The sequence below is a fragment of the Indicator indicator genome, chromosome 3 (assembly GCF_027791375.1).
Source record: "Indicator indicator isolate 239-I01 chromosome 3, UM_Iind_1.1, whole genome shotgun sequence".
Lineage (NCBI taxonomy): Eukaryota > Metazoa > Chordata > Aves > Piciformes > Indicatoridae > Indicator > Indicator indicator.
This window is the reverse complement of record NC_072012.1, coordinates 39,220,725-39,239,935: the sequence shown is the minus strand read 5'-3', so window position 1 is coordinate 39,239,935 and position 19,211 is coordinate 39,220,725. Positions and strand designations below refer to the sequence as shown.

The 19,211-nt window shown below is 37.4% G+C and overlaps 1 protein-coding gene across 1 annotated transcript in view; it reads right to left on the bottom strand.

The window, feature by feature from the left end:
* The window catches only part of TMEM117 (transmembrane protein 117), a 207,000-nt gene that overhangs the window by 59,081 nt on the left and 128,708 nt on the right, over positions 1-19,211 (bottom strand). Inside the window, exon 5 of the mRNA XM_054399554.1 lies at positions 14,864-14,961. Within this exon, the coding sequence (XP_054255529.1) occupies positions 14,864-14,961 (98 nt within the window). The remainder of the gene's footprint in view (positions 1-14,863; positions 14,962-19,211) is intronic.

Genomic DNA, 19,211 nt, shown 5'->3' with positions numbered 1-19,211 from the left:
CAGAAGTGGTTTTAGACCACATTCTGGTTTAACCCCAGCCAACATCCAAGCACCATGCAGCTGCTCGTTGACTCCTTTCCCCTGGTGGGATAGAGACTAGAACTGGGAAAAAAATTAATACTTGTGGGTTGAGATAAGAACAGTTTAATAATTGAAATAAATTAAAACATAAAACTACTACTAGTAGTGCTAGTGATAGTAATGAAAAGGAAGACAAAAAAAAGGAGAGAAATAAAACCCAAGAAAATGATGCAACTGTTCACCACGCACTGACCAACACCCAGCCAGCCCCCAAGAGGTGACTGGGACCTCCCAGGCAACTCATTTCAGTTTATGTATGGAGCATGATGTCCTGTGGTACAGAATATCCCTTTCAGTAGTTCAAGCCAGCTGTCCTGGCCATGCTCCCTCTCAGCTTCTTGTGAACCTCCTCACTGGCAGAGCATGGGTAGCTGAAAAGTCTTTGACTCAGTATATGCAATACTTAGCAACAACTAAAACATTAGTGTATTATTAACATTATTCTCATACTAAATCCAAAACACAGTTCTGCACCAGCTAGTAGGAAGAAAATTAACTCTGACTCAGCCGAAACCAGGACGAGCATCAAGAAGCAGGACACAGAAGGGCTGTGAATAAATTAAACCAAAAATATAAGCCTCAGGCTGATGTGTTTGAACTTCACTGCAAATATTCTTCATACATATTTAATTGCTCCATTGAGACTTTGACTGTTCTGGAGATGTTCCAGGCATTATTTCCATTCCATTAGTACACTTGCAGTATATGTACTCCTTAACCCAAAATGATTGATTCCATAAATGTCTTCCTACTTGCTGACCTGAACACTAATTGAGGTTGTGTATAGATTAAAAGAGAGTGTGTGCTTCTTCAAAACAGCCAAAATACATTGTAGTCACTGAAATATCTTGTGGCACAAGAAGAAAGTGGCACTTCTAACTGAAGACAGCAAAATGCTCCTTCACTGAAATGTTTCACATAGGAAGAGCTAGAAATCACACAATGGGTTGAAAAACTCTGCTAAGCAATACTTTAAGTAGAAGTTTAATTCCAGGTACAAAGCCTTACTTGTCTGAAACACAGCACAAACTTTCTTTGAAATATTATCATGACATACAAGATGCTTTTGTTTGTGCTTGTACCTTGTAAATTAATTTGCGTTGGGAGATAGGATAAATTTTTAACATTCCATAAAAATAAAACTAAATAAATTCAGATAATTTTTTCAATTCAGCTGCACACAAGGGGAAAAGCTAAAAGTTTCTGTGGTCTTACCCAAACCAAGATGATGTTGTCAGGCATAAATTATTCTACTATGAACCATAACATTTCCTATTCAAGTTATTAAATGATAAATATGGTTACATCACAGCAGCTCAAATCTTTAGTAAGCCAACATGAGGAAACAATCCTGAAGATGTTCATAAGCACTGCATGGCTTCTGGGTTAACCTGTAAATTATGGACAGTCTTAAATCCTTAGTACTTAAGACATTAAAACTAAAATGAGTTGTATGGCAGTTTGAACAAGAAAATGGCTTCACTAATAACACCCTTCCTTAAAACAGAGATATGTTCATGCAGCTTGGTCAAGCTTGTATTAGATGTTGGAAGTATTCCTAGGAAACACTTAAGTTCATGTTATACTTTATTTATAAAGTAAATACTTCCCCTGGAAAAAACACTTCCCCTGAAATTGTTCAAAGCCAGGTTGGATAGCACTTTGACCAACATGGTCTAGCAGAAAGTGTCCCTGCCCATGGCAGGATGGTTGGTACTAGATGATCTTTAAGGTCCTTTCTAACACAAATCATTTTATGATTATATGGTTCTGAATTTTAGAAGCACGGGTATGTTGGACTTTAGGTGACAGAATACTGCAGAGAAGCTAAGACAAGAAACCTGGAACTGCCTTTGAGAGAAATTTCATCCTGAGAACTAATGCACTAAAAATGACATCAGTGTTTATATTCTGTCTTTCTCCAGATTCTGCAAATGACATTTATTCAACCGAAATATGCTTGTTTCCCACCTAAATTCCAACTCTTTCAATTCAATATATCATTTAAAAGTCAGACAAGACATTTCCAGCTTTTTTACTGTCATTGCAAACATGCCTTGCTCTATGTCCTGGCCCAAGAACTACACTTCCTATACTATGCCAGTGAATAGTCAATAAATGAGGTCAGGTTTAAGCATGCAGATAACTGGAAGCTGAGCATGTGTCAAGGGCTCTTTTGTTACTGACACACTACTTCTGTGAGCAGGAATACACATGTGCAGATGAGAGATTTAGTACATTCCTGTGCCAGGTTTCTTTTTAATGTAGGAATTCCAGACAGCAACCTCCTTGGGGCAGAGATGGCACTTGTGCTTAGGCTGCACAATGCCAGCCCAATGGAAAGCCCAAAAGAGTTCAGTTTAAATAGCTGTTTGTTTTGAGACAATGGCCATTGGTGATTGTTTAAAGGGAATTAAATTACTAAACGCTTCTAAATTATTATCTGTTTCAGTAGTAGAGACACCTCAGGGCATTTCATTATTCAAAGTTCCATCAATTATGTACAAATTCACATAAAAATTAAAACAAATCCATCTAAATTAAATATAACTAACCAATCAGAATAAGAAGCACAAGAGAAAAGAAAAATATCCTGTGCATTTTACACATTATGCAGCTCCTCAATGTGTGAAAAAGCAGAAAGGCCCAGTAACTCAAAGAGGATGTTTGCTCAGCACTGCAAGAAAGCTGGATGTAGGATCATTAAAATAAGAAATACCTTCTTCTTTTTTTTTATTTTCAGCATATCTTAGTTAAGTAAGCCTTTGTCCTCTATCTTCCCAACTTTAAGACATTCTTTACTTAATGAAATTAAATTCAAATTACCCTATGGCAGAGCTAGTGGACTGTGGTAAGGTAGGTAAAACAGAAATTAGGAAGCATCAAACTAAAATATGAGGAACAAAGCTTCTAAGAATATTTGCCTTTCTCAAAGCTGAATAGATTTTTTTTCCAACTGCTCTCACTGGCTTTGCCTTACCCCTTCAGCCATCACAAACAAGGGTCCACACAATCAGTAATACAAAGCAAACATCAGTAAACTGCCATCAAAGTGTTTTTTTTTTCTTTAAGGAAAATATTTCAGTAGTTTAAGAATCTGAAAAGATGGAAAATATTTAGTACTGTATTAAGAGTATCCTTGTTTACGCTATTTACTGAAGGTCTTGACGTTGATTAGTCAGTATGACATGGTTTGACATTTAGCTGATTACTGTAAGGACTTAACTGCTAACATTTTTTTTGGTGTTGCTTTAAAAAATACAGAAAAGCCACTAAAGTATCAAAATATACATTATGATATCTTTTGTTATCAACCTTTTGTTTGATTTCATTGTCAATTTAATCCACCCTTTGCTTTGGGAGTTGCTTTTTCTACTGCCACAATTACAAACAGACTACATGCAACTATTTGAAATAAAAATATAGCCACAATGTTCTCATCACGTTATCCAGGCTAAAAAAAAGGAAGATATTTTAAAATTGAACATCTTGATAAATATAGGTGTCAGGAAATTATTTTACAGTCCTACTGTGTTTTTTTTAAAGCCAAAAGCAAAGTAAGAAACAAAACCCATGCTCCTTACATCTAAATGGAGGTATTATACAAGGACTAATTAATCATATGCACATTGACATTTATAGTTGTGTTAAGCACATCCTGAAACATTAGTTTTAATTAAGTTTTCATTTGTATTGAAATGACTCTATTCTCATAGTGGCCACGAGGTATATGAATATGAAGGGGACAGAATGGGATGGGGGATGAAGGCTGGCAGCATTTAAATAACAATTATCTGCTTCACATTTAATTCCAGCCCTTGCAAAAGACAGTCACACATATTTTTCTGTTAGTACTATAACTAAATTTGGATATAACAAGCAATTCCTTTCTTTTAAAGCACCACCAGTTAGAAAGTAACTCAGGATCAGTACAGCCACATTCTAGTCACCTGCAGCACTTTGGATCTCAAGCTGTGATTTCACTGGAGCCATCAGTACTTAATTGCTGTTTGTTTGTCTACCTGCACCAGCAGAACAGGTTGATATGGTGGAGAGTTCTGATAAATTATGTTTTCAAAATTCTGTTGATGCCCAAGACACAGCAGAAGCCATGTCACCAAGGACTATCAGGAAATCAAGAGGAATAGTACTCTTAAAATCAGATGTTCAATGGGCATGTCATCTTCAACTGCTATATCCTTCTGAAAGCAGTGGAAGACTAACAATCTCATCTAAAGTATCCCCAGGGAAAGTGTTCTCAGTCTCCACTGTTAAACAATACCATTAGTGTCAGTGAAATAGTTTCACTGTCTTAGTGTTTCCAGTTGCACATGAAATCCACAGGCACTAAAACCTCATAGTTTCCAAGCTGATTTTCACTGGGCACAAATCACTTTCAGAATGGCTTTTCCCCATGCAGCTGAAAGTCAAAGAACACTTATATGATCAACATTTCTTGCAGTCTTTGCCGTGATAAAAAGAGTTTGCAGGTTTGTGTACTCCTATGGGCTTTCTAGTTCATAATGTGTAAATACTAAATATTTACAGGAAATACAGGAATATGAGAAAGACGATGAGTCAGGAGTTCTGCTAAATACATCAGCAAATTGTAAGGCAGAAATTTAAACATGCCATTATGGAGAAATGAAATTACAAAAAAAAAAAAAAAAAGGTACTCCAGCATTCCTGGAAGGGAAATAATTTAATTGTTTTAATCACCACATTTATTTTACAAAACTGCATTGATTTTTGGAATACAGCCATGACAAAGTCTATGAATCCTGGCTGTGAGCACAAGCAACTGAAGCACTCTTTTTCTGATCTCCATTGAATTTTGTGGGCTTTCAGAGTGCATATCTTGCATAAAACCACTGGCTGAGGCTGCATCTTCTCCATGCAGCACTGCTTCATGTGATTGATTCTTTAAAGCTTCCCCAAACAGACCTGAGTTCAAGATGAAGTGACCATATTTTGGGCTATGATTTTGCCAGGCCTCTGCACACTGAAGCAAAGATGCAAGACAGTGAATATCTACCTTAATAATCTGAAATGTATCCTTGTGTTGTATGAATAACAGTCCATGTGTGCATGCTGATCTAATCTTAACACTTGCGAATTCTATCTTGGGGTGGCTGTCACAATTATTTGATTATCACAGAATCACAGGGTGCTAGAGGTTCGAAGGACTTCCAGAGATCATAGAGTCCAACCCCCCTGCAAAGTAGGACCACTTAGGGCAGGTCACACAGGAACATGTCCAGGTGGGTTTTGAAGACCTCTGGAGAAGGAGACTCCACAACCTCTCTGCACAGCCTGTTCCAGTGTTCCAGTGTCCTCACAGTAAAGAAGTTTTTTCTCATGTTGAGATGGAATTTCCTGTAATTGAGTTTACGTCCATTGCCCCTTGTCCTATCACTGGGTACCACAGAAAAGAGACTGGCTTCATCTTCCTGACAGCCACCCTTTAGGTATTTGTAGACATTGATAAGGGCCCCTCTCAGCCTTCTCCAGACTAAACAGCCCCAGGTCTCTCAGTCTTTCCTTGTAAGAGATATGCTCCAGTCCCTTAACTATCCTTACAGCTCTCCCTGTCCCTTTGGACTGGGGAGTCATAACCGTACACAATATTCCAGATGCAGACTAACTAGGGCTTAGTAGAGGGGGAGGAGAACCTCCCTCAACCTGCTGAACACTCTTAACGCACCCAAGTATTGTACTGTCCTTCTTGGCCACCAGGGCACATTGCTGTCACATGGATAGTTTATTATCAGCTAGGACTATACATTGCTGTAATTTAACTGTCAACATTTTATTCTGCCCATTTGATCACATCCGACATATTATCTGACAGCTACACTCATGCTACTTCTAGAGCAGATCTAGAATCAGGTATAGGCTACCTGATAATGCTAAATGGATTTGTACTGTGGGAGAGGAAAGAAAGGAAAGCACTTCAGCAGAAAGAAGATACCAGCAGAAGAAGCAACATCAGTGATTCTGCTCTTCTCATGGAAAAACTTCCACAGGGCTTGAGTGGAGGCAGAGGTGTCTCCTGCTCAGCAAAAACTCTGTGGAAAGCAGAGAGAAGGTGCTAAAAGAGTACTTGCTCAAACATCCCTTCTGCACTGGCTCTATTTGAAAGAAAATAACTTTTGAAACCTGACAAGGAAAATTTTTGTTTAAGAATTAGAGCTTTTCATATTTGGCATAGAATGTGATTTTGTGAAAGTATTTTCATTTGGAAGTAGCTATTACTGAAACATTGCAGAGACTGCACCTTAAGAAGTTTTATTAAAGCTACACTTCAGATAAAATATTTTTAGTCATTGTTCATCATACACCTCTTGCTCACTAACAGGGATAGAATGAAACATACTTTTTAAAAGAGGTGAAGATGGGGTGCCATATCCATCCAATTACAGGGGCTATACTTAGGGATCTAGCAATTATGTGGGAATAAAACCAGCCTTTTCTAGCAGGCTATCAGCTATTGAATGGCAAGTAGATACGAAATATAACTCAAAAAGCTTAAACAAGCTGAGGAACTGAAAAGATATGCCATGAAAAACATGTGTAATGCAGCAGTTCAAAGAATTTAAAGTCATATCCAAGGTGAGCTACATCTACGGGGCCAGTCCAAAAACCCTCTGTAGCTAATGGATGATCCTTTTCTCTCTTCAGTATAATCTATCTTTCAGACCCTTTGAATATTTTTTTACACCCCAGCACATTAAGTATTTCCATACAATTTACCAGGGAAATGGTGCATGTGCAGGGGTGTTTAGGCCCTTCCTTCCTTCTCCCTATTGCTGTTTCTAGTGTGTGGTTGCATGTGCTCTCTGCAACTACCTTAAAGGAAGTTGGAGTGAGGTGGGTGTTGGTCTCTTCTCCCTAATATCAGGTGACAGGACAAGAGGAAATGGCCTGAAACTGTCCCAGGGGAGGTTTAGATTGGGCATTAGGAAAAAGTTCTTTATGGAAAGAGTGGTCAGGCATTGGAATAGGTTGCCCAGGGAAGTGGTGGAGCCACTGCCCCTGGAGGTGTTCAAGAAATATGTGGACATGGCACTTTGGGACATGGTTTACTGGTCATGATGGTGTTGGGTTGATGGTTGGACTTGATGATGTTAGAGGTCTTTTCCAACTGAAACAATTTCTGATCCTTTGTGTGGATGTGAATGTATGTGTCATACATTCATATGAGAGGAAAGGTGCCACTTCCATATGTGCCAACCCTTCTCTAATTCATGCAAATACAAGAAACAAGATATGTTTTTCTTTGATCTGTGGGAGCCTCCATGCAGCTTGAACCAAACTAATAACAAAACTAATCTTCATTCTAAAATGATCTCCCACTTATAGCATTATTTTTGAATCTGAGATCACAGAGCTCCATAAACTTGATTTTGTCTCCTTTGAATGCTTTTCCTTCTGAGAAGAAAAGTGAAATGAGGAATGATTTGTTTCACTATTCTTTCTATCACAGAGTAGGGGAAAAATGCATGATACAACCTATCCAAATATAGTCTGGCATGAGCAATATATTAATTTCTTCCTTGATAGGTGAGACAGATGGGAGACTTTCACACACACTCTCTCACATATGGATACATTCTCTCTGCTTATATATAAGTAATGCCATACAAAGCATCTACCTCTCATGCACTGCATTACTAGGCCATGAATAACATGCTCCATGTGACCACATGAGTAGGCTGTCGACTGCATTTCCCAAGATGCTCCCATCTCCTGGGCTTTTCCTCAAAAAGTCAGGTTGAGACAGGCCATAAAGTTATGGCAGCAAATGCTACCTCGGAAGCTAATTACTTCACAGCTGGCTTGGAGCCCCAGGTCTGCCTTGCCCTCCCCCTCTTGCTTTTGCACACACTGGCAGTGTTTTGGCCTATTGCTGTTCCGGAGAGGAGGAGAAAGGAAAGAAAGAGAAGAACAGATGTGTTCTGCCAGGAACTGGAGTGATTGTTTGTACTGGAAATCAGTGGGGAGGCGGAAGAGTTGTAGAGGAGCACTGAGTAATGCTTCCAACTGAAAGCAGTGCTCACTGGGGAGAGAAGATTGATGGGAGTACCCTGAAATACTGACATTGTCATATTCATGAACAAAGGAGTAGGGGAAAGGCATAAGAGAATGAGGTCTCCAAACCAGTTCTGACTTACGTGGGTGTTAAACTTCAACCATACCAGTGAGTCTTGACCACTTTACCTTTCCCACACTATAAACAATAAAAGCACTTTTCTATCAAAATGAAAAAGTATTTTTAGGATATGAACCAGAGGGTTTGTACAGAATCAAACATAAATTTGAATAAAACTCTTCTGTGTGAATATTGCAAATAACACAATATTTTCATATCTAGACAATATATTCAAATACAGTACAGGATGCTTAAACAAAAGCAAAAAATAATTAAAAACCTTAACCAACTACCATTTGCATGAAAGAAACGTCAATGTTCTAGATTGAGATTACATATTTTCAGCATTTTTTCCATATGAACCACTTGTGGTCTTTCAGCCTACTTTGCCAATAATACCCAGCACAGAAATTAAATAAATGCTATTAAAAACAACAACAACAGTATTTTAGTTGTCTTGTGACAAATCGTAATCATACTTGTTGACCGACACAATAAAAGTAATAATTACCACTCATGGACAGTTTTATCCTCTCAGAATATATTTAATAGTGTCTGCCCAGATTAATAGTCAGATTACTCAATACAAATCCTCTGTGGAAACCTTTGTGAATATTTTGTATAGAGACAAACAGGAAATAGGAACTTATTTATTGTCTTGTTCATACAAATTGAAGTTATTAACTTTGGTTATAGCATAAGAATAAGAGATTTTTCTGGGAGCAATAATATAGTCAGATATTTTTATGTTCTTTTATACTATTTATATATTATTTACCAGGTAATCTGCCTCACCTTCTAGATGATTCCAGGTTTCTCTTCAATAATGAGTATGTTATCACAAGATAAATTGCTTAAATATGAAAGAGTGAACAGATGAACTTAAACCCCTCCAAAACACGGAAAGCATAATGTATTTGTATACATGCATATGGAAGATAGAATTATTTTACAGTTTCATGAAGTTGTATTTATGGGACTACATCACAAAAACCTTTACTCAAAGTTAATAAAAGGTTTGTTTTCTTTGGCTTAGTATATAATTTAGGTTGACAAAAGAATGGATGTTTTAAGAAGATGTCTTTTGAAATAAATACATGAGCTATATTCGTATACGTGAAAAGAACATAATAGTCCAGAGTGCATTTATCACCTTAAATCTAAAAGCATAGAAAATGGAAATATAACTTATCAACACACTCAAAGAGGTGCACAATAGAAAATGTAAGTCTCAAAAAAAATATGCTCCACTTCTGTGTGGGAGATGTGGCTATCTCTGTCATAAGGAAGTTTCCTCTATTTCCAGCATATAAATATTGTCCAGTTAAGAATCCTACATAAATCCATGCTTAATGCAATCATCTATAAACATATGTACATGAATTAGTACTCTGTAGCAATTCTGAACAATTAATTTAAACAAAAGCTTTTAAACCTCTACTACTAACTTGCTGAACCAAAGTACTGTGATCATTAGCATACATTTCAGAGCACGTGCAGTTTTATTTTTTTATTAAAGAAATCTAACAAGAGCTTATAGAAATGCGTACTAAAAGAAGATTGTTTAGTTTGCAAAGTTAAACACAACAAATATAAGAAATGACAAATTTACAATTCTCCCTATTAATTTGTTCTCCATGTTGGTATGTGCTTCATATTATTTCAGACAAGGGTCATATGTCAAAGACATATAGCACACAAATGAAGACTGATCATTGTGTACATATATAATGAATGTCTAGCCAGGGACACCATGGAAATGGATTCCTATCTGCTACTTGCATATTCAAACATTCAGCTTGTACATATTATTCTGTCACCTTGCCTGCAATCAATATTCAGCTGCACAAGCCACTGTTATCTCTGTACTTCCCCATTTTGATAATCTGCCTTTGAATATCAATTTTCTCTTCCCTGGTTACAGCAACCTCAGCAGCTCCTTTCCTCTCCTCCAGTAAACTAAATTATATTTGTTGTTCTGTTTTTCCCCTACAGCTAAAAGTTCACATGAAGAACTCTTTCTATCTTGCTCGTTATAATCTCCTCTATCCTCTGATAGGAAGTTTTGAGGGCAATTAATACTTGAGTAGTTTGCCAAGAGAGAGTACTTGGCTCTTGCCTGGGTACACAGCCCAGAGATGTCCTGGTGATTTTATTCTAAAAACTATGCTTGATTCTTCACAGGTTATGGCAGACCACTGTAATGTGGAGCCACTGATTTCAGGCACAAACTAGACAGGAGTTAACCACAGGCCTTGGTAGCAGAGATGTATGTTAACATGGCACATACCGTGGCCACCACCACCTGTAAGTACTGCTTGTGAGAGCTCCCTTCTGTGCAGATGTGCAAGAGCACACTGCTCTCAGCAAACCTCAGTGTACCATCTAGAAAGATCAATATTGCACAGGTTTGTTCACCTGGAAAAATACTACAAACACTGTGAAAATAAATGCCCTGTAACTATTTACTAAATTAGCTTTAAGTAACTTTTCATCTCTCAGCATTATTGTCTTCCATTTGTAGTAGAGTTTCAATTTTTTATTTTGTCTTTCTCCTGTCTTAACAAGTGTTTTCCTTATTAAAAAAATCCTTATAAAAAAAGACTTTTGTGTAGGTTGGACTTACCCATGTTCTCTAGGAATAAAAAAAAGAATAAATTGCAAAATAATCAGTCTGCCCACATTGTACTTCTCTCTCTGCTTCCTCTAATATCTAATATTAAAAATAAATACTGTTCTACACTGTCCAATTTATTTAACTTAGCACTAGCTACTGCTATTGGCTTGTTATCAGTACTGTCCAAGATCTCTATCTGGCTTAATTTAACTATTTTTTTTCTTGCTGCTTCTTTCAAATGTCAGTCCTCTCATACCATACATAATTAGCCTCTCCTAAAAGAGCCAAATTATCAACATATTCAAAAAAACATCAATCAGTCAATTCCAGTTCATGTAACTTTGCAGAGTCCAGGACACATCCATTTCTCTGCTACAGCCTCATCTGGCTGCCAGGTGGTGTTGATGCTTAACACCCTGTGAGTATCTTTCTTTTGTAACCCACAAACGTGTTTGCACCATCCCAGTAATTTCAGCAGGCTTCCAGATACTTTATTGCTTTCTAAACACCATCCTGACAGAATGCTTTCTTAAATTGCAAGTGTGTGTTCGGCATTATTATATAACATAGGCTGTAACAATGTTACACAAAGATGCCTCTGGATAGAATTAGGCATGAGCCAAGCTGGAAATGACTAAAATAGAGAGCTTTTTGCAAAAACAAAACAGAACAACAAAAACAACAACCAAAACTCAAACCCAACTACAACAAAAAAAACATCCTTTCACTGTAAAAAAAGTAGAAAGTACTTCAATGAACTCCCTAGTGATTGGTTAGACAAAGACAAACAGAAAACAGACATTTGTGAGCCAATTGAGCTGTGTATGGAAGAATTATATTGTGAAGACATTCAAAAGGCAGCCAGAATCCTGAGAAGCAACCATCGCCCGGTTGCAGACCATGTTTCCAGGGAATGATTTGAACAAGAGGTGAAAAGCTAAATCTAAACCTTTGCTAAGTAGTTGTACCAGGGAGCTGAAAACACTTCTAAATGAGAAAGGGAAAGCAGTGACATGATCAACTATTATAAGAAAGCAGACAGTGCCTTCAGACCCACAACAATCTATCTCTCTTTGATACATTTTCTGAGTTTACAAATTAAACCTGAATATAAAAGTGAAGTTAACAGAAAAATGAGTCACAGGATCTCACAGGATCACAGGACGTTAGGGTTTGGAAGGAAACTCTGGAGATCTTCGGGTCCAACCCCCCTGTCAGAGCAGGACAATAGAATCTAGCACACACAGGAATGCATCCAGACAGGTTTTGAAAGCCTCCAGAGAAGGAGACTCCACAACCTATTTGGGCAGCCTCTTCCAGTGCTCTGTGATCCTTACAGTAAAGAAGTTCTTCCTCATGTTGAGGTGGAACCTCCTGTACTGGACATCCATTGTCCCTTGTCCTATCACAGAGCACAAGTGAGAAGAGGCTGTCCCTTCCTTCTTGACACCCAGCCCTCCTATGTTTATATGCATTTATTCGATCTCCTCTCAGTCTTCTCTCTAGACTAAAAAGCCCCAGGGCTCTCGCTGGTCTTAGTAGTAAAGACTATAGCAAAGAGTCCAGTGTGTATCTAAAAATTTCATTTCATCAAGCAATTTAAACTATGCAACACATATCTATATTTGGAATAATTAAAATACAGTGTGCTGTATTACACTATTTCTGCTAAACAGGTGTGCCACTAGGAAATGTCCTGAATAAATGGATTTTGACATACCAGTATCTGTGTAGGACATACTATTGAGGATCCTTCATTTAGGACATTTCGGAAATGGGGCTGCTCACATCACACTGCTAAGCAACAGCAAATGAAATACAAATATCCCATGTTATCATGCATAATCTTATCAACATGTTAATTCCTCCCTCTATTTTTCTACTTATTAAGGAAAAAAAAAAGTCTACATTTACTGGGGTCTAACATGCACAACTTAAAGAACTGACTTTACACAATGTACACTGTTGCCTAGGGCTATTTGATTTCACTGCTTAAAGCTAAAAGTAAAGCATTTATGTCCCTCTTTAGGATTTAAAGTCCTCAATAAGCATACTTTTTAGTATGACAGTCGTGTATGAAAAGAACGCGCAAATATTTTTTAAAGAAAATCTGGATTCAGAACATTTCAGACTGCAGGAAGTCAAAAACATATCTTGAACAGTATTTAACTACTTTTAATAGTGTTTAATTATTTTCCCTGTCTGGTATGTAAATTTGAAATCTCCCAAACACATCTCCTTGCTTTTAGGCCTTTTTCACACCCCCTCCACCCCCCCCCATTCTTCCAGTCTTTTTCTGTAATTAAGTTTTTTCTTGACTCTTAACTGATCTCCTTTCCAGTCTTTCAGACAAGTCTATTCTTCAGACAAGGGTAAAAAAAATCAATGACATTCTACACGGGGCTTTGTGCTGACTTAACCAAATGACACTGTAATTATTCCCAGCCCACTTCCTATCTGAGCATTTCTTTACTCATCTGCTTTGTATTTTCCCACTCTACCACACTGAGACAGTATCTTCCTCTCTCTGTCCCTCAATGATGACAAGGAGCTAGTCAAGCCCACCCCCACCAACTCAAAATTTTCAATCATTATTTTTTAATTTAGCTTTCTAAGATCCTTCTCTCATGCTAACATTTATCAAATTATTCATCTTTAAATTTCGTCAAGTCACTAATACATAGGATGTATACAAATAACAAATACCACTTCTAACATTAACAAATTTGACTCCCTCATCTTGTGTAGATAGCAGGAAAATATTATTTTATTTTTATCCTTCACTGATCATTTCTGAAATGATCCCTAAATGTTCAGCACACTCCACGGAGCTTACTAGTCTTCTTAATTGTCTTCAGTAAGGAACATTGTCAAAAGCCTTTTTAAAGTCCAAATAAATTAGATCAAGCATTTCTTTCTCATCCATAATTTTGATGACACAGTCAAAGAGTTCTAGCAGATCAGAGAAAGCATATCTTTCAGTAAAGCTACCCTGATTTCTTTTAGCAAAAATTAATCTAGAGCTCATAATTCTATTATTGATGATGTATTCAATCCATTTAGCTAATACTGAAGACTTACAGATCAGTAGGATTATTCTAGTTTCTTAGAAAAAACACAAAAAACCCAAGACAAATTTTAAGTTTTCCAATATGCAATTAATTGCTAGTGAAATCTGCATCAGCACAGATCCTTCAGTTCCTTATAAACCTCGTTTGTAGCCAACCAGCCATCTGATTCTGCTTTCTTTTTGGTCTTTAAATTTCTCTCATTTTTGCCTTTAATTACCTTAATTTAACATAATATCTCATTTTCACTACTTTAAAAGCATAGCTATTTAATTTCATTTCTGTAGCAGAACCCATGTAAATAAATTTTTCAGCTTCTCTGTAACAATCCCTTTTAAATCTACTCTTTCAAAATCAGCAGGTCTGCTGATATTTTCATGAGGTTTTCTACTTCTGATAGAGTTGAAAAAAATCTTTGTAGCTTCATGTCCAATTTTAAGGTCTTCAGATCATACAGACTATACATTTTCCATTTTTTTCAGCTATAATTTGTTTTCTGTTTCATTAGTTACAATTTACCTGGAAGAGGCTACATTTGAGGTTGACTCACCTTTTGAAATCCTATTCAAGTAGTTAACTGAAAGAATTGCTAAGATTAATTTGAGGGCCAGAAAAGGACACATAGCTATTTTCCTTCAATACAAGGACTGACAATGGAACCATTAAATAGTATCACATAGAGCAAAAATTTTGCAACTCAAGTTTTAAACATTGTCAAAAATATAAAGAAAATATAATATGAAGAAAATATAATATGAATTATATTTTAACACCAACTATTTGTTCCCACATGTACAGCTTTTGCAATGCTTAATTTTCGGCTAAAGTTTCACTTAATTCCAACCATATATTCTGTTTCTTACTACCACAGACAATTAGAAGCTATATTTTTAGATGTTCTATAAAAGGTTCATTTACAGTAATTTGGGTTTACTGTTTTCCTACCAGAATAAAGTGATCCTAACGTTTCCTTTCTTCCAGAATGCTCTGGCAGACTTTCCCCAGTCTGGGTAGGGTTTGTCCTGAAGCATCATATCAGTGACCTACAGGGAAAGAAGAAATAATACACACTTAAACTAGCATCACAACAGAAAGTGCTATCATGGACTTTACAAACATTTTCTTTTATGTATCACATGCTTGCTTCAGCTCTGATAATTTCAACAGACAGTAGAAAAGTCGTATCTCTGGTGTTATACGCAATTAAAATAAAGTATATTAGTCTACATATGCTCCCCCTAGAAGTGCACATAACTTCTTGAGAAACAAGGGTACCTGTGGAGATCCAAAGAGATAAAACTAGTCTAAAAGTTACAGAAACCTAAGGTATATAAACTATGTTCCCCCATGGCTAGAAAGCTTTCCTGCCAAGCCTGGGCAAGGGGACCTACTTCTCTGTGAGCCGCATCAGCAGAATTTTTACTCCTGAAATCAGAACTGCAGCCAGGGAGTGCAAGTCTGTGAATTAAGCACTATATGCTATTTATATTCTCCTCTTGCTTCCACATATCAGTAAGAAAAGTACACATGGGACTAGAGACATGAAAATTCCTTAAAACTTTCACAAAATTTAAAAAGTATGAAATATTTATTCTCATTTTCATAATTCCTATCTAAAGAGACCATCTGTTTCTCTGTCCAGAGGCTCATATGCATGCACTACTCCTGGGTGGAACACAAAAGTATTGAAAATTACTTTCAGCCCAATGAAGGAGGTGAATACCCTTCAGGCATTTGCACATTTGGGGAGCTGTGGTTTATATCCATTTACTTCATATTAACTGTACTAAAAAAGCAACAAAAGTTACATTAGTGTAAACTAATCAGTTCTCTTCTGCAAAAGATCTGGAAGAGTGGAAAACCTTCCTGTATATAAAGATCAAGAAATAATAAACAGATAAAGGAAACAGGGGTGAGCACCTGCTTCAAAATACAGATAAGTAAAACAAATTCTTACAATGTATCATTAGTATCAGTGCACAGTGGAAAATTACTGTTTTGATTAGTCTGAAAATAACTCTTAATAAGATTTGAGAAGGAAATAACTTTAAATTGAAGTCAAGATTTCTTGGTTTTATTTTCTACTGCATTAATTTTGATATACAGAGATTTTAAAATTCGGTTTACCATCCAGAATATGAGCTACCACTTTCAATCAATGTCATTAAAAGTATGTATCAAAAAAAAAAAACAAAACAAAAAAAAACCCACAACAAAAAACAAAACACACAGCCCATCACTAAATTAAGTCTGCATATAAACGAGTCAGCTTTTAAATTTTGGTTCCAAGTCCACTTTGGTTTAAAAGTGCTTGGCATATTAGCCTGAAGGGTGAGGTCCGAAGGGTAATGAATATGTCAAACAAAAAAGTGCATGCTAGGGTTTTCTGATTCCATTCAACCTAGCCTGAAGAGATTTTTATCCTGAAATACCATCCTTACTAATTGTTTTCTGCAGGTAAATCTCAGATCAGCATGCTATGACGCTTTTTTACATGATCCCCATTACCTAAGTAAATATTTAACGCTGAACAAGATTTCTGTAAAGATTTAATCTGCTACTTTAGTAATACCTTTTTCCATTAGGAAGAGTCTACATAGTAATGAATACTTCCAAAGAAGAACAGATATTTTGGGAGATTTTATTCAATTTTCAAAATATTTTCTCCAGACACTCTCTCAGAAACACTTATTATATTTGATAGAAGGATGCAATCTGCTACTCTCTGACCAATTATGAGAGTTGCACGTTTCGTAAGAATGACATTCAAGAAGCAGACATTTTCTGAGGAAAATGGCAAGACGAGTCAGGAAATGTTCTTTCTGATATCAGACAGCTGGTCTTTCATCTCCTAGCTTTGGCATTTATTTAAAGTCATATCACCAGATCAATGTCAGGTCAGTTGCAGCTAAATTGGCTGAATCAGAGACAGTCATTAAAGGGATGCATTCCATAAAGAGAAATCCAATTACCTTTTGCATTAGAGAAATCAAATTCATTTTCTGGTTTGGTCAAGGACAGTCACTGTGGAAAATGCCTCACTGGAGAAAAGCACTCAACACTGTCATAGTACAAATAAGTTTTAGATAAGAACATCAAAAACTCATTGTTGCTGTTAGAAAGATGCTTTTAGAAAAAGAAAAATACATACATTTTAATTTAATTTGCACAACTCAGTATAAAGAGACACATGAGTGTGTATTTTTTTTCCTCTCTCTTTATATTTCACAATGTAATTGCTGGCCAGCAGACATTCCACTCTTTTTTTTTTTTTTTTTTGCTGGACTACATTTGAAAGCACTGCAGATACTCAGGAACAAAAACTAATTCATCACTTCAGTAATTCTATGTATGCATGCGCTCTACATAATCAAGATAAAACTGGGAAAGCCACTTACAAAGTAATTAAGTAATGTGCCTTTTTCTTCAACTAAGAGATGTGATATACTTTAATCAATTAATTACACTGCTTCAATTCAGAAAGGAATGGCCCCTACATATAATGACTGCATACTCTTTCACTCTGTTTAGTCTCACAAGAGAAATGCACAAAGCTGCATAATATACACACGCCAAAATGAAATATTTTCATAAAAATTAGTATACCTTGTATATATTACAGAATCTTAAATTTCAAATTTCTAACAAAAATGGGACTTTAATGACTATTCATATTATTAACTATGAAGATAACTTATACTGCTTTTTAAAAGGAGTATTCCTAACATTAAATTAGTAACAAAATCAAGCCAAAATCAGGTCTGAGACCATCTAAAAAACCTGAAGGTGCACAAGGTTGTGAAACCTGACAAGATCCACTCAGAGGTCCTGAGAGAACTGGCAGCTGACGTTGCCAAACCAGTGTCCATCATATTTGAAAAGTCATGGCAACCTGGTTAAGTCCCTGCTGACTGGAAAAGCAGAAACATAACCCCCATCTGCAAAAAGGGAGACAGGAAGGTCCCAGAATCTATTTGCCAGTCAGTCTCACCTCTGTGCCTGGAAAGATCATGGAGCTGATCTTCCTGAAGGCTTCGGTAAGGCATGTGGAAAATGAAGAAGATGTGATTGGTGGTAATCAACATGGCTTCACCAAGGGCAAATCATGCCTGATGAACTTGGTAGCTTTCTATAAATTACAGCACCAGTGGATAAGGGAAGAGCAGCTGATGTCTTCTACCTGGACTTGTGTAAAGTGTTCGACAATGCCCCACATGACATTCTGGTCACCGAATTAGAAAAGCATGGACTTGAGGGGTGGACCACTCACTGGATAAGGAATTGGCTGGATGGCAATTCTCTGGATCACTCAGAGAATTGTGGTCAGTGGCTCAATGTCCAAATGGAAACCAGAGACAAGTGGTGTCCCTCAGGGGTCGGTATTAGGAGCAGTGTTGAACGTTCAACATCATTGTTGGTGATATGGACAGTGGGATTGAGGCACCCCCAGCAAGTTTGCAGATGACACCAGGTGATATGGACAGTGGGATTGAGGCACCCCCAGCAAGTTTGCAGATGACACCAGGTGATATGGACAGTGGGACTGAGGCACCCTCAGGAAGTTTGCAGACAACACCAAACCATGCGGTCTGCTTTGACACGCTGGAGAGATGGGATGCCATTCAGAGAGACTTAGACAGGCTTGAGAGATAGGCCCAAGCTCATGAAGTTCAACAAGGCCAAGTGCAAGGTCCTACACCTGGGTTGGGGCAATCTCAAGCACAAATATAGGCTGTGTGAGGAATGGCTTGGGAGAGTTCTGAGGAGAAGCACTTGGGGGTGTCAGATGGTGAAAAACTCAACATGAGTTGGCAATGTGTGCCTGCAGCCCAGAATGCCAACCATGTCCTGGCCTGCATCAAAAGAAGAGTGATGAGCAGGACGAGGCAGGTGATTCCACCCCTCTATTCTGCTCTCATGAGACCCTACCTGGAGTACTACATCCAGTTCTAGTACCCCCAGCATAAGAAGGACATTGAACTGCTGGAGCAGGTCCAGAGGAGGGCCATGAAGATGTTCAGAGGACTGGAGCACCTCCCCTGTGGGGACAGGCTATTCAGACTGGAGAAAAGAAGGCTCCCCGGAGACCTTATAGCAGCCTTACAGTACCTGAAAGGGGCCTACAAGCAAGCCATAAAGGGACTTTTTACAAGGGCTTGTAGTGATAGGACAAGAGGGGGAATGGATTGAAGCTCAAGGAGGGCAGATTTAGACTAGATATTAGAAAGAGATTCTTTACAATAAGGGTGGTGAGACACTCAAACACGTTGCCCAAGGAGATTGTGGATGTCCC